This window comes from Scyliorhinus torazame, chromosome 15 (assembly GCF_047496885.1).
Source record: "Scyliorhinus torazame isolate Kashiwa2021f chromosome 15, sScyTor2.1, whole genome shotgun sequence".
NCBI classification, from domain to species: domain Eukaryota; kingdom Metazoa; phylum Chordata; class Chondrichthyes; order Carcharhiniformes; family Scyliorhinidae; genus Scyliorhinus; species Scyliorhinus torazame.
In genome coordinates this window covers 174,001,747-174,016,228 of record NC_092721.1, presented here as the reverse complement: position 1 = coordinate 174,016,228, position 14,482 = coordinate 174,001,747, and the positions used below count along the sequence as shown (strand labels likewise).

General features: G+C 48.1%; 1 protein-coding gene across 1 annotated transcript in view; it reads right to left on the bottom strand.

Annotated features, from left to right (window-relative positions):
* LOC140391997 (rho guanine nucleotide exchange factor 17-like) overlaps positions 1–14,482 on the bottom strand; it is a 570,574-nt gene that overhangs the window by 222,307 nt on the left and 333,785 nt on the right. The window contains exon 3 of the mRNA XM_072477120.1: positions 5,514–5,696. Coding sequence (XP_072333221.1) covers positions 5,514–5,696 — 183 coding nt within the window. The remainder of the gene's footprint in view (positions 1–5,513; positions 5,697–14,482) is intronic.

The window sequence follows — 14,482 nt, the reverse complement described above, 5'->3', positions numbered from 1 at the left end:
CCGCGTTCTCCCACCTACAGTTCCGAGTTTTCTTCGCCCATCTTAGAACCATCTCTCTGTCGTTGTAGCGGTGAAACCTCACCATGATGGCTCGAGGTATTTCTCCAACCTTTGGTCTTCGCGCCAGAACTCGATAAGCTCCCTCCACCTCCAAAGGGCCCGTCGGGGCCTCCGATCCCATTAGCGAGTGAAGCATCATGCTCACATATGCCCCCACGTCCGCCCCCTCTGCGCCTTCGGGAAGACCCAGAACTCTTAAATTCTTCCTCCTCGAATTATTCTCCAGGGCTTCCAACCTCTCCACACACCTTTTGTGCTGTGCCTCGTGCGTCTCTGTCTTCACCACCAGGCCCTGTATTTCATCCTCATTTTCAGCAGCCTTTGCCCTCACGACCCGAAGCTCCAGCTCCTGGGTCCTCTGAGCCTCCTTTAGCCCTTCAATCGCCTGTAGCATCAGGGCCAACACCTCCTTCTTCAGCTCTTCCACACAGCGCCGCAGGAACTCTTGTTGCTCCGGGCCCCATACCAAACGGCCACCTTCCGATGCCATCTTGCTTCGAGCTTCCCTTCCTTGCCGCTGCTCCAAAGGATCCACTGCAATCCGGCCGCTATCCTCTCCTTTTTCCATATATACCCGGGGGGGATTCCCTTCTATTTCACCGCACAGTGATTTTGTCCATTAAAAATTGCCGTTGGGGCTCCTATCAAGAGCCCAAAAGTCCGTTCCAACGGGAGCTGCCGAAACGTGCGACTTAGCTGGTCATCGCCGCACCCGGAAGCCTTTGCTCAGCAGTTTTGATTACCAGTCCAACTACTGGAAGGTTTGAAGTGCAATGTCAACACAGTGCCAGAGCCCAAGCTAACCACAGAGGGAAATAGAGTTACATGGCCTTTTCCAGACTGGGTTTAGAGTATAACTTCAGCACTGGCATGGCGTGAAGCCACCTTGCATCAATACTAGAGTTGGTCACCCAGTAAAACTGAACAGTTTCATTCATTTCATTGATCCTCAGCAATTCCAAATACTGCACCTTGAAATTACAACTTCTGAATGATGAAACAACATTCCCATAGATATATCCTGAACTATGTGGAAGAAAACGCCTAGTATAACTGCAAAAGCTCCACAACCCTATCCTGGGTATTTGCAAAATATACCAAGGCATCTCAGTTTATTGAGGATAGCCCACACTGTGCACACTCAGCCCAGGTTCCAAAGCTCATCTCAGAACCATTCGAATAATCCTGTGAATGCTTGTTCAGTAGTTGAATATTTAGGCCTGAATTATAGCACTGGTCCAAGTATAAGTGAGTTCAAACACTAATGTGACAGATTTTACTAGCAATGAAATGCATTTTTTTCATCATATTTATCCTTTCCTCAACTTGTATCTTATGCCATATTTCCCTGACTCTTTCTCAAAGTGCTCCAATAATTACTTTCAAAACTGCTGTTTCGGAACAGGCTGGAATTAAGAAAATTAATGTTATCATCAAAAAAAAGCATAGCCTTGAAGTTGATCACCTCCTCATCTAAACATCTTCTGCCCAATTCTTTTTCACCGGTTTAAAATAAAACCAGAAAAAGTTGGAAATATCTATCAGCACCTTGAAGCAAAAAACGAAGCTACTAGCTCAGAGTTGTGGTGAATGGCCACTGCTCAGCTTTTGCTTAAAACTAGACAACTGGTGAGTCCGCTTAAAAACTAGTTAGTCGGGCAGCACGGTGGCGCAGTGGTTAGCATTGATGCCTCACGGCGCCGAGGTCCCAGGTTCGATCCCGGCACTGGGTCACTGTCCGTGTGGAGTTTGCACATTCTCCCCGTGTTTGCGTGGGTTTCGCCCCCACAACCCAAAGATGTGCAGGGCAGGTGGATTGGCCACGCTAAATTGCCACTTAATTGGACAAAAATGAATTGGGTGCTCTAAATTTTTTTTTTAATAGTTAGTCATGTTGATTAGGCCTCCTGGTACACTCACTTACCAGTAAACCAATCACTACAAGGGGTTATTATTTTATGAAATACACTCCCATACATCAACAACAATTTGTATTAATATTGTTATGTAGTAAAGTGTCCCAAGCTTCATAGGTGTGATTATCAAACAAACAGTTAGATAGCGCACTTGGGGCGAAGAGGATCAAAGGATATGGAGGGAAAGCGGGATCAGACTACTGAGCTGGATGGTCAGCCATGATCATGTGGGTGGCACAGTGGTTACCCCTCTGCTCCACAGCGCCAGGGACATGGGTTCAGTTCCGGCCTTGGGTGACTGTCTGTGTGGAGGTTACACGTTCTCCCCATGTCTGCGTGGGTTTCCTCCGAGGTGCTCGGTTTTCTCCCACAGTCCAAAGGTGTGCGGGTTAGGTAGATTGGCCATGCTACATTGCCCCTTAGTTCAGGTCAAGTTATGGGGGTGGGGTGGATGGGGGAGTGGACCTGGGTGGAGTGCTCATTCGGGGGCTCGGTGCAGATTCGATTGGCCAAATGGCTTCCTTCTACACTGTTGCGATTCTCTGATGAATGGCAGAGCAGGCTTCAAGGGCCAAATGGCCTCCATCATGTTACAGCGTCCTCCATTCAGTTGCAAGGCCCAGGAAGGATACACTAAAAGTGATAGTAAGAAGGTGAGCTGCGCTCCGAAAGCTAGTGATTCCAAACAAACCTGTTGGACTTTAACCTGGTGTTGTAAGACTTCTTACTGTGCCCGCCCCAGTCCAACGCTGGCACCTCCACATCTGTTAGGCCAACATTTGGTGAAATTATGATAAAAGGATAAAGTTATACAGAACCAGGAGAGATCATTAATGAGCAGAAAAGCATATTTGCAGTTGAGGCTCAGTCACAAGGTTGATGAATTTGCTGACAACCAGTCCAGTAATTTATTCAGGAAGGGATTTCCATCACTATTTTAGGAAAAAATTTAAATGTAAGCCTAAAGATGGATGTTAGGCCGATATGCCTCGTCACACCGAGGAATGTTCTTCACCCACTCTTAGACAAAGTGAAGAGCAAGACTGAACACATGTAGCAACAAGGGGTCATCTCTCCAATAGCCATACCGGCAAAATGGTGTTCTGCAAATGAGTGCTTAAGTCAGAGATGTTCACCTGTTTGTTACTACAGATGTGCAAGTACAGACAGATGAGCACACAACCTGTGCCTAGTAACCCTCCACGTGAAAGATGGAAAGAACTAATCTCATTATGTCCTAAAGCGATTAATAGCCAATTCAGTACTTTAAAAGAGTTGTAAAGGAGGAAGTCAATTAGTGCACTGTATGTCCCATGCACAGCAGTAGCAGAACAGTTAAATATTGTCTTCAAGATGTGGTACAAAAATACCTTGCATTTGTGTAATTTTCAATTTGAAATGCTATGTACTGCGCCTTTACAAATTTTATAAATAAGTTTCTGTTTGGAAAAGAAACTTCTTCAGGTCCAGCAATGCAATTTTGCAATCATTAGATACTAAATCATCCTCAGCCATTGGAGTATTCTAACCTCCAGAAATAATGATGCCAATCATTTGCTCTTTCCTTGGTCTATTATGGCTGAAGGCCTCAGATAGTGACCTTTCCCCATTGCGTCTCTGCAGCGGCTGTACCAAGCTTTAGTGTGCCCCTCAGCACCTAGTCCTGGACCTGGGGATATGCCAGTCTGCAACGCAGAGTTGAGGACACCTCTTTGCACGGGCAGACCCAAGAGCAAATAGTTTTACTGTTGCATTACCAAGAAATGTTGATATAGCATGTCCAACCAGGCCCTGCACGGTTTGTCTGTTACTACAAAACTGTGCAGTTTCTTCCTGCTTAAATTAATATAGAACCACTTTTAGAGGGGAAGAGGGGCAATGTTTTCACAAATATATCTTTCAAAAAATCTTACAGCCTCATTTTTTCAATTGAAATTCCAATATGGTATTTGCAATGTATACAGCCTATATGAACCAGTCACACTGGAATACCATCACTGGCAGAAGAGTCTAATTACAGCGTGATGGTTTACATAGGCATTTTCCATTATAAATGTGATCGTAGGAATTTATGATGGAAACAAAATAATAGAACTGAATGTATGACTTCAAATTGGGTACTGAACTACATACAACTAACTGCATGCACTGGTCCAAAAATACTCTGCCATCTAGCACTGTTCACCTAAAGACTGCACTATGTCTAACCTCCCCAAAATAACGGTTAGCTTGAATCTGGGGTGTTAAACAAAGATTACTAACATGATTGAGGAGTTCAGATAACGTCATAACCTTTAACAAAGCCAGAGTGATTTATCCAGTCATGTAAACCTTGAGGCCATGCTGTAGTTTTCCAATTCTAATTACCGGATTGCTGACTTTTACTGGTTTTTCTCAGCAGCAACAACCTTGTAAGTATAAAATATATGCAGCTTTCCACTAAATGCATCATAGGCCAGCCTGATTACAAAGTAGAGGTACTATTTTGTATATGTAGATCTATGTATATATATAAATGAAACACGACAGGCAAAACTGGAAAATTGCTAAAGTCTTAGAACCACATTAACTTTATTCTAAATTTTGAAAGTGATGCACTTATGAGGGCTACGGAGATAGGGCTGGGGAATGGGACTAGCTCGGTTGCTATTTTGGGAGCCGGTGCAGACACGATGGGCCGAATGGCCTCCTTCTGTGCTGGAAATAACAAACAAGCAAACAAATAAAAGACCGGGGCCAGGATTTCCCAGTCCCACCATGGTAGGACACACCACGGCGTGTCAACCAAAAGACGCTTGACTTTTGGCAGGACTGGAAAATCCCACCCGGGCGTGCAGGAAAAATCATCACCGATCCAGTTGCTCTCAGTGTCAAATCTGTTTGACTAACGCTCCTGTGAAGCACCTCGGGACGTTTTACTGCATTGATGGCTGTGTGGAAATGCAAAGTGTTGTCCTGCTACTTTGAATGGACAGCCAATCTAAAATATACTCAAGGGTACCTCTTCAGAAAACATTTTTGAATGTTAGTCCACCATGTCTTAAAATGCTCACAGTGCAGCCAGCACACCTCACCATACTGCGCAGTAAATGCTCCGCTTCCAACATAGGCTCCATTATAAAGAGCACAGTATAGATGACACTGCGGCATGTCTCAGCCAGCAAAACCATCGCAGCTGCACTGGACAAACAAGCGCAGTGTGACTCGCAAAATCAATATATTGATATGCTCCTGTGCTGCGTCAATATGGTAACCAGTACAGGCTGACCCTTCTGTTGGAATATATTCAATGGTGTCAGAAGAGGAGTAAAGTACTTTGATCACAATGATCGGCACATCTAACATGTGATCCTCTCCAAGACTGCCCTTAAATCAGCTGGAGCTTGTTTCAGACTTGCTTTGTGAAGGAGAAACAGCTGCAGGAATACACGGAGCAAATGGTGTCCGCCAGCCAGAACTCGGCTCCTTCCAACCCCACTCCAGCTGAGTGTTTATTTTTCTGTATTTGGAAGCTGTGTACGCTTGTGCAGTACTCACTGTTTCAATCATCAGGTCGCCCACTTTCTGCTTCTCGTGCCAGTTTTGGACACAATGGTGAGCCTGCTCTAAGAACTTCTCGTGATGCTCCAGGATTTCTGGAATCTGGAAAAACATATCGTCCACAAGGGCCAGGTCACAGATGCATGAATTCTCCGGCTGCTTCAGAGGCCTCATGTAGCCCTGTCAGAGAGAAATATTGAACCAATTAGTAATCAGGAAAGATGATCAGTAAACCAGCTATCACTATCCACTGCAATTCTATAGAATCTCGGGCAAAATTCTCCCCCAACGGCGCGATGTCCGCCGACTGGTGCCAAAAACGGCGCCAATCAGACAGGCATCGCGCCGGCCCAAAGGTGCGGAATGCTCCGCATCTTTGGGGGCTGAGCCCCAACATTGAGGGGCTAGGCCGACGCCGGAGGGATTTCCGCCCCGCCAGCTGGCGGAAATGGCGTTTGTTGCCCCGCCAGCTGGCGCGGAAATGCGGCGGGAGCGTCAGCGGCCGCTGTCAGTTTCCCGCGTATGCACAGCGGGGAGAGTCTCTTCCGCCTCCGCCATGGTGGAGACAGTGGTGGAGGCGGAAGGGAAAGAGTGCCCCCACGGCACAGGCCCGCCCGCGGATCGGTGGGCCCCGATCGCGGGCCAGGCCACCGTGGGGGCACCCCCCGGGGTCAGATCGCCCCGCGCCCCCCCCCCCAGGACCCCGGAGCCCGCCCACGCCGCCTGGTCCCGCCGGTAAATACCAGCTTTGATTTACGCCGGCGGGACAGGCAATTTCTGGGCGGGACTTCGCCCATCCGGGCCGGAGAATTGAGCGGGTGGTCCCGCCAACCGGCGCAGCCCGATTCCCGCCCCCGCCCAATCTCCGGTACCGGAGACTTCGGCGGGGGCGGGATTCACGGCGGCCAGCGGCCATTCTCCGACCCGGCGGGGGGTCGGAGAATGACGCCCCATGCTTCTTGTCGCGCAACTTTCAGAAAACCTGTGGAAATGTGTCAACCGGCGGTGTATCGCTTCAAATCGGGGAGGCCGGGATTGGAGGTGAGCAGAGATCTCGCCGAGGTGTAGGGCTGGATGCAGGAGATTGGAAAGGGAGAATCCATGGAATGATTTGAAAACAAGGATTGAGACTATTTAAATCAAGGTGTTGCCAGACAGGGAACCATTGGAGGTCAGCGAGAAGAGGAGTGATGGTTGGGCTGAGCTTCGTGCAAGTTAGGATGCAGGCAGCAGAGTTTTGGACGAGTTCCAGGTCATGGAAGTTTACTTCCTATTTGTTCACCAATGCTGGGAGGGCAAGATCACTCATTCAACCGAATATATGTAATATAACATGCATTATATTATAATGCCTATTCTAGCATAGTATAATATTTATTAAAATTATTATAAGAATAATTCATTTTTATGCAGTAACACATGTAATAAATTAAAGGTATGTAGCAGGAAGCACCATTTATATTGTATGGCATAATACACATAAGATTTATACAGTGGAATATATAATAATAATAATCTTTATTATTGTCACAAGTAGGCTTACATTAACACTGTATTGAGGTTACTATGAAAACCCCCTAGTCGCCACACTCCGCCTGTTCGGGTACACTGAGGGAGAATTCAGAATGTCCAAATTACCTAACAAGCACATCTTTCAGGACTTGTGGGAGGAAACCCTTGCAGACACAGGAAGACCGTGCAGACTCCACACAGACAGTGACCCAACCCGGGAATCAAACCCGAGACCCTGGTGCTGTGAAGCAACAGTGCTAGCCACTGTGACATTGCACTGTATATAAGTCTAGATTTATGTAGATTTATTGATAATAATGGTGAAACTGTCAGCATTTGCATTGTCACTCCACTGAAACTGACAGCAACTTCTGGAGTCTCTACATGTGCAGAATTGTGCAGAAATCCAAAAGTTATCAGTGATACTCTACTTCACCAGAGCGTGCACTGTTGAGACACCCTCTTGTACCTTTAAGAATGAGATGTAACCATGACCTAAATTTTTAGGATGACAGGGGCTGGTGGAGGGGCACATCCCCATCGACTCCAACACGCCCGCTGTCATTTCACGGTCTAACAACTTCCGTTCTCACTTGGGTGTGAGTCCTGCCTTAGAGAGCCGCCATGGCTGCTTTCCACCTCCTCCGGGCATAGAGCTACAGAGGTCAGAAGAGGCGCTGCAACAATGTGCCTGGAATTAGGTGCAGTGTGCCACAGTGAAGGCAAGTGGCAGGGACCCAGGAAGAGGGTGATGTGGTGATGTGCATCAATGTAAATACATGTAGGCTACCTAGACACTAGAGGGAGCACAAGAGACATCACACAAACACTCAACCAATAGATCAAGTAGATAGGACACGACCAATAGACATTCACGATACACAAGGAGGTGACACGACCACAGGGAGGCATTACACCAACCCATATATAAAGGACACCACACACATGATCTGTCTCTTTCCAGTGGAGACAGTCAGTGAGTAGAGACACAGGGTTGATTCAATATTACACCCACCACTTGGATTGCAGCAACTGGTTAGTCAGTCTGGGTAGCTATAGTAGGATTAGCAGTAGTGCCGAACCCGAGTAATAGAAGTGTAAATAGTTTAATAAATGTGTTGAAGTTATCTCCACGTCTGAACCTTCCTTTGTCAAGTGCACCACAAGGAAGCCGCTTATGTTACACCTACAACATAACAAATCAGGCGGTAGGTGTCGCTTAGGGTGTCCCAAGAGTTTTTACGGACCCGGGGGATAGACCATGGAGGGACGGAGGTCTGGAGGTCTCTCTGTCTCCAGGGGAGGGTACCCACCGTCAGACTGGGGCGACGATCCCTCTCCACCTTCCCGCTCGAGATGTGGGTTTCGGTATTTTTCTGCTTCCCTACTTATCTGTCATTCACTCACCAGCCTAAAAACTGAGGCTGGGTGGGAAAGGGCCCTTAAGTGACAACCTAAGAACCTTAACTGGGGAAAGAGTGGGATCCAATCCATGCAGGGTGACCCTTCCCCTCATGCCTCAAAACTCACTGGGGGCGGGGTGGGGAGCGTAAAGTTCAGGCCGATCTTTTAATGGTGTTCGAACCTCATGACACAGCTGAACACTCTGACTGTCCCTGAGAAACTCGCTTGACATTTTCAGAATGTCAGATTTATCCACAATGCCCACAAATTTCACATTTGTGTTTAGATATGAGGTTTATCTGGTTGGAATCTTACCATATATTTTCAAAGTATCAGGCTCAGACTGAAAACCGGCGTATAGCTCTCCAGTTTCCTCTCCAGATCTTGAGTGGGCAGGGTTTACGCTGACACTCTGGCGGTGCGGGGCTGATAGAGCTAGCACCCGGCTTCACAGAGATCGGGGCTCCATCTTTAAAGGGAGCCCTGATTAGAGGTGAACATCAACTCCGAAAGTATCCGGCGTTCCCCTCCCTTCAGTGCCAGCTCCCCTGTGCCTGCAAGTTGCCCCCTCGCTGTCCGTGCCCTCCCTCCAACTACACATGAATGAAAACCCCCCTCCCCATGGGGCTCCCACAAGGGCCCACCCTTGGCACTGCCCCCGGCACAAGTTGACATTGCCAAGTTGGCACAGTGCCAACGTGTGCCAGGGGAAGTGTCTCCTCTCCCACCCCCACCCCCGGGGGCTAAACCTACCTCTGTGTCCCTGGAGGGATCTCCAGGACTGAATCTTGGTTTTAAATGTAAACCTTGCTGAAATGACGTCACGTCGACAAGGATCATGTGACTGGGGCAGGATTGGGTAAAGTTATTAAAATACATTCAAATCCATTATAATGAGGTTCTCATCCTTTTATTTTCCTGATTGCAGTGTGATTCAATACTTTAATGTGATTGGCAGCTTACCAATAACATTGCTGCTCCATGTCAAGACCTCCCATTGGTGTGGCGCCAAGTTCAAACCGTCTTCAGAAAGGGGAAAACCACAAGACAGAGACTGCTAGATCTATGTGGGAAGCTTCTTTTTAAATCAGTGGTGGACACCATTGCTTCCCTGCTGACTGCAAAGTCCAGCCCATAATCTACCAGTATCCAGAATGTTATAATATATGGCGCGATCTACCGGCTGCGTTACGCCCGAACAGGAGCGTGAAGTGTCTGGGAGACGGCGGGAGAGGCCTCCTGCGGGCTTCCTGACAGCCAGTACGCCTCGTGAGATCTACCCAGATCTCACCAGGTGCCACGATCAGGGTGGGGCCAAGCCTCACAGGCCTAAGTAGGTTTAAAACCCTTTTGGCATGCTGACCCGATGGGTGGGATTTGCCAGGCAACCCGCCATGTGTTTTTCGGTGGTGCAGGCACCCCGCCAGCGGGATTTTCTGGTCACACCCGGGATTTCCCGTTAACTGTACCCCTCGTCGCCGGGAAACCCGTGCGCTGTCGTGGGATTGGAATATTGCCGCCAGCTTGAGCAGCCCGCAAATTCCACCCCATATCTATCGAGCTCACGGTATCTACCGGCCTCTCTCGGGAGACCCCAGCCAGGCACCATTCAGTACTGGTCCACTGAGAAACGGCACCTGGGGTGTGTCCGGGGCCATCAGAGGCTGCTGGGTGGTCAGGGAGAAGGCAGGGCGGCCCTGGCCCTCCCCCAGGAACGCAGATATCTTGGCGCGCCAGGCTGGCACCTTGGCACCCACATCTTGGCACTGTCAAGGTGCAAGGGTGGCGCTGAAAAGCCGGCAGGAGCACTGGCAGGTTGACACTGCCAGGGTGTCCAGGTGCCAGGGTGACGCTGCCAAGGGTCAGGGCATGAGGGGGGCCATGTCCATGAAAGGCGGGTGGAGGGGGGTATGAAGGGTGGGGGGGGGGGGGGGGTGCGAGGCGGGTATTAATAGGCCTCCGGAAGGTAAGGGGAGGGTTAAGGGTGGGGGGCCTGGAAGGGGGGGTTCGAAAAGTGGCATGGGAATACCTGAAAAGGAGGGCCCTAAGCAACCCCATAGCAAGGTGTCTTCATTTGGAGGGGCTCTGGGTTAATGCCCATGTGTGTGGGGGTTGACATTGCCCATGGTTGGGCGATGTAGCTCACTTAGAGATCGTGGTACCCATTTCAAAATGGTGGGCCGATCTCTGAGGAGCCGGTTTGGCCAGTGAGTTCAGCTTCCCAGTGATGAAAATAATTCTAAGTGTGGGTTTGAGTGGGAAGAAACTCCCCAGGGTCCAATAAAATGACTAAATGTGGCTAGATGCAGTGGGGAACTCACCGACAGAGCCGGGAAGAAACTCCCAGCAAAACCCACCACAAATGACACTTCAAAAATTTTCAATTAGATTGCGCCCATACACCCTACGCTGCACGGTAATACAGAACATATTAATGTCTTGCATTATACATTATATATACACATAATACTGTATATTATTTAACAATTGTTCGTACGCTCCCAAACTTGTCTTTGTGATTGGATCCCGACAGCCCGACAGATTTCATTCCACAAACAATATGCTCGGCCCATGGAAGTTAGCAGAGAGCAGAACTGCCAAGTGTGAGCGATGTGTTTCGCAAGTGCACAGCGTTTATTTCTTGGCTCAGGATTCAGGGAATCCTTAAAGACTGTCCTTCTGCATAAAACTTCATCAGCTAGCTGCCTTGGCAGTCTGAGCCCAGCCCCGGAGCACAGGAAATATGGGGATCAGAGTTCATATGCATGGCTGAATCCTGGGCTCAAAGAGCCTGTCGTGTGTGACTCAAAAAAGCTTCCACAGAAGCTTGAAATGACCGACCCAGAGACAGGAGACAGGGTGCAAAAAAAAAAGTCTTGGACTGCCAACACTTCCCAGTGAAGGTAATGACTGGCTGGGAGTTCCTGGATCGTAATCCAAACAAAGGTTCCAGGTCATGTTTTCACTGAAAAATTCATGGTTGAGTTTCTCTAACAGCTATTCAGAATATTTTTAACTGGCAGATCACCTGTGGTGTTCGTCACAGTGAGTTGAAGGATATGCTTTTTTAAAAAACATTCGCAATGTTATCACATGTTACAAGAAAGTTGTAACACTTACAGGAAGTGTTTGCCAGCACAGATTTTCTGTAGGAGTGAATCTAACAGAACCTACCATTACCTGGACTTGACCCTGCACATATCAATTTTAAAATGTAACAAGTTGCTGAAGGTGCAAATGGATAACCTCGCAGTGAGGGGAAGTGGGCCTTTGGGACAGGGCTTAAAACCATACATCTCTTCGAGCAATCAGACTGAAGGATTGTGAAATCAGCTGTGCGGCATTCAGGAGAAAAAGTAAGTTAGTGGGCCCAATTTTCGCTCCCGAGTCAGGTGTGCAAAGTTGGGAAAATTCCCGACTCTCCAAACCCAACTTGGGAGAAACTCCCTTGAATTTTCGCGGTGTTGTGGGTGCGAAGTGGAGTTGGGGCCACAACTGTTGGAAACAGGAAGAAAACAGCCACAGGGGCTGCCAAGGAAGTTTGGTTGACAGGCCCAGGCCCTTGATCTCTGAGACTTTGCCCCAGTTATAATAAAAACAGTAAGAACCTCTAGCTCGCACCCTTCATGCCTCCTCACCACCCCCCCCCCCCCGCCCCCCCATGCCCCATCCATGTCAACCCATGCCCCACACACCGTCAGGGCCCCTCAACCCTCCATGCCAAACTATGTCCCTCTACTCATCCCCACACAACCCTCATTTTCTCCATGCTAATCTATGTCCCTCTGTCCACCTCCATAGCCCCTTGCACCCTCCATGCCAACATATGGCTTCTACATACCTCATGCCCTTCATACCATCCATGCCAACTTAGAGCTCATGTTAACCCATGTCTCCACCAACCACTGCTTGCCACCCATTGGGCATGCATCAAGAGTCATGCTGAGGTGAAATAAAATAATGTTCTAAGCATCCATCACAGACTTCACTATATTGAAAGCCAGTTTCATTACTAAAAGCCCACTTAATAAATTTAAATCCTTCAAGTTTTCAATCTCTTATAAAACAAACAATTGTATTCATAGCCCTACATCAAAGATAGCTAATCCCTTTATAACCACTTGGAGCTGCCAATCAAACTGTCAACTTACGATACTGATAGGTCATAGAAGAAAGCAAGCAGCACTAACGAAAACACTCAGGTTTATGTCAATGACATCTATTGTAATTACAATGTTATGGATGCCTGGTCAGCTCTCAATATTGACTAAGAGACTGGACCAGAACCATAACTTTTTTAAGTTATAAGATGGTGCAGAAAGATGGATTTGTTCCAGGAGTGATAATATAAGAAATAGGGCTTGGTTATTTTATAAACGCACTTTATTAAAACAAAACAAAACAAAAGAATATTTGAACTTCAACCCTAGCAATAACAAATTATATGCAGTCTCTTAACCTTAACACACTAATTCCCATTAAACAGACTTTACCAGAACATGCGGCTTGTATGCCACTTACACAGGCAGTCAAAGGCAATACTTGCATTTATGAAGCAATTTTTCTTCTGTTAGGGACATTCGTTCAGAAACCTTTTCCAAAGCCTGCCTCGGTGGAAACGTTCATGACCTCTTTCGGTCGATTTCCAAAGCCTTCTCCCTTACCTGTTCAAAACAGGATTCTTTTTCACTCGCTCTCTCTAAGCTACACCCAGCCCCTCAAGCAAAGGTTCTCTTAGGTTTCCAGACATGAAAGTATCATTGTTATCTTAGTTGTTTGATTGCCCATTCCCGTTTACACAAAAGAACAAAGCCAAGCTATTGATTTGCAATTAACCTCCCACTGATGGACAAAGACCATAAGACCATAAGTCATAGGAGCAGAATTAGACCATTCAGCCTATTGAGTCTGTTCCAATCATGGCTAATATGTTTCTTATTCCCATTCACCTGCCTTCTCCCCCAGCTCCTAATCCCCTGAGGCCATCAGACTCTGTAACAAGTTAATAGCTGGTCAGACAGGAATGTGCCATGGGACAATAGATCTGGGGATCCTGTTTATTCCCACTAACGAGTTTAAGTCCGACTGGGACAATATAACTCGGCCAGGTGTGGCGTATCCCTCGGACTACATGCTAGCAGTATTTTCCCTCAGTTGGTTTAACCCCAAAATTGCCTGCTACATCTTCAATTTCATTTCTAGACCCAATTTCCTAATGTCTCCCTCGCATAACAGCAAGCACTGATTTGTTCAATTGCAGGCAATTTATTTTTCAAAATTCAAGGACCTGGGGTTTTAAATGAGTTAACAGCTTGACAGTTCCTCAGACCACATCCACGTTTCATGCTCAAATTCATATCTACTCAACTCCAAAAAGGTACCTGACCTCTCCAAAAAGGTACATGACCTCTCCAAAGGACTTTGTGATTGGGATTGCAAGCCAATTTGTGAAATCTGTCTTAGTTATATCTGCCAGTGATTCTGAGTATAGGTGGTTATCCAAGATAATATTTAGTGTTTGATTTGATTGACTCTTGCACAGTAAAAAATATTTTGCTTAAACTGTGGAATCTGCGTCATTCTCCGACCCCCCGCCGGATTGGAGAATCGCCAGGGGCTGCCGTGAATCCCGCCCCCGCCGGTTGCCGAAGTCTCCGGTACCGAATATTCGGCGGGGGTGGGAATCGGGCCGCACCGGTTGGCGGGCCCCTCCCTGCTGGATTCTCCGGCCCGGATGGGCCGAAGTCCCGCCGATAAATTGCCTGTCCCGCCGGGGTGGATTAAACCACCATTTGAACGGCGGGACAAGGCGGCGTGGGCGGGCCCCGGGGTCCTGGGGGGGGGCGTGGGGCGATCTGGCCCCGGGGGGTGCCCCCAAGGTGGCCTGGCCCGCGATCGGGGCCCACCGATCCGCAGGCAGGCCTGTGCTGTGGGGGCACTCTTTTCCTTCCGCCTCCGCCACGGTCTCCACCATGGAGGAGGCAGAAGAGACTCCCTCAACTGCGCATGCGCGGGAAACTGTCAGCGGCCGCTGACGCTCCCGCGCATGC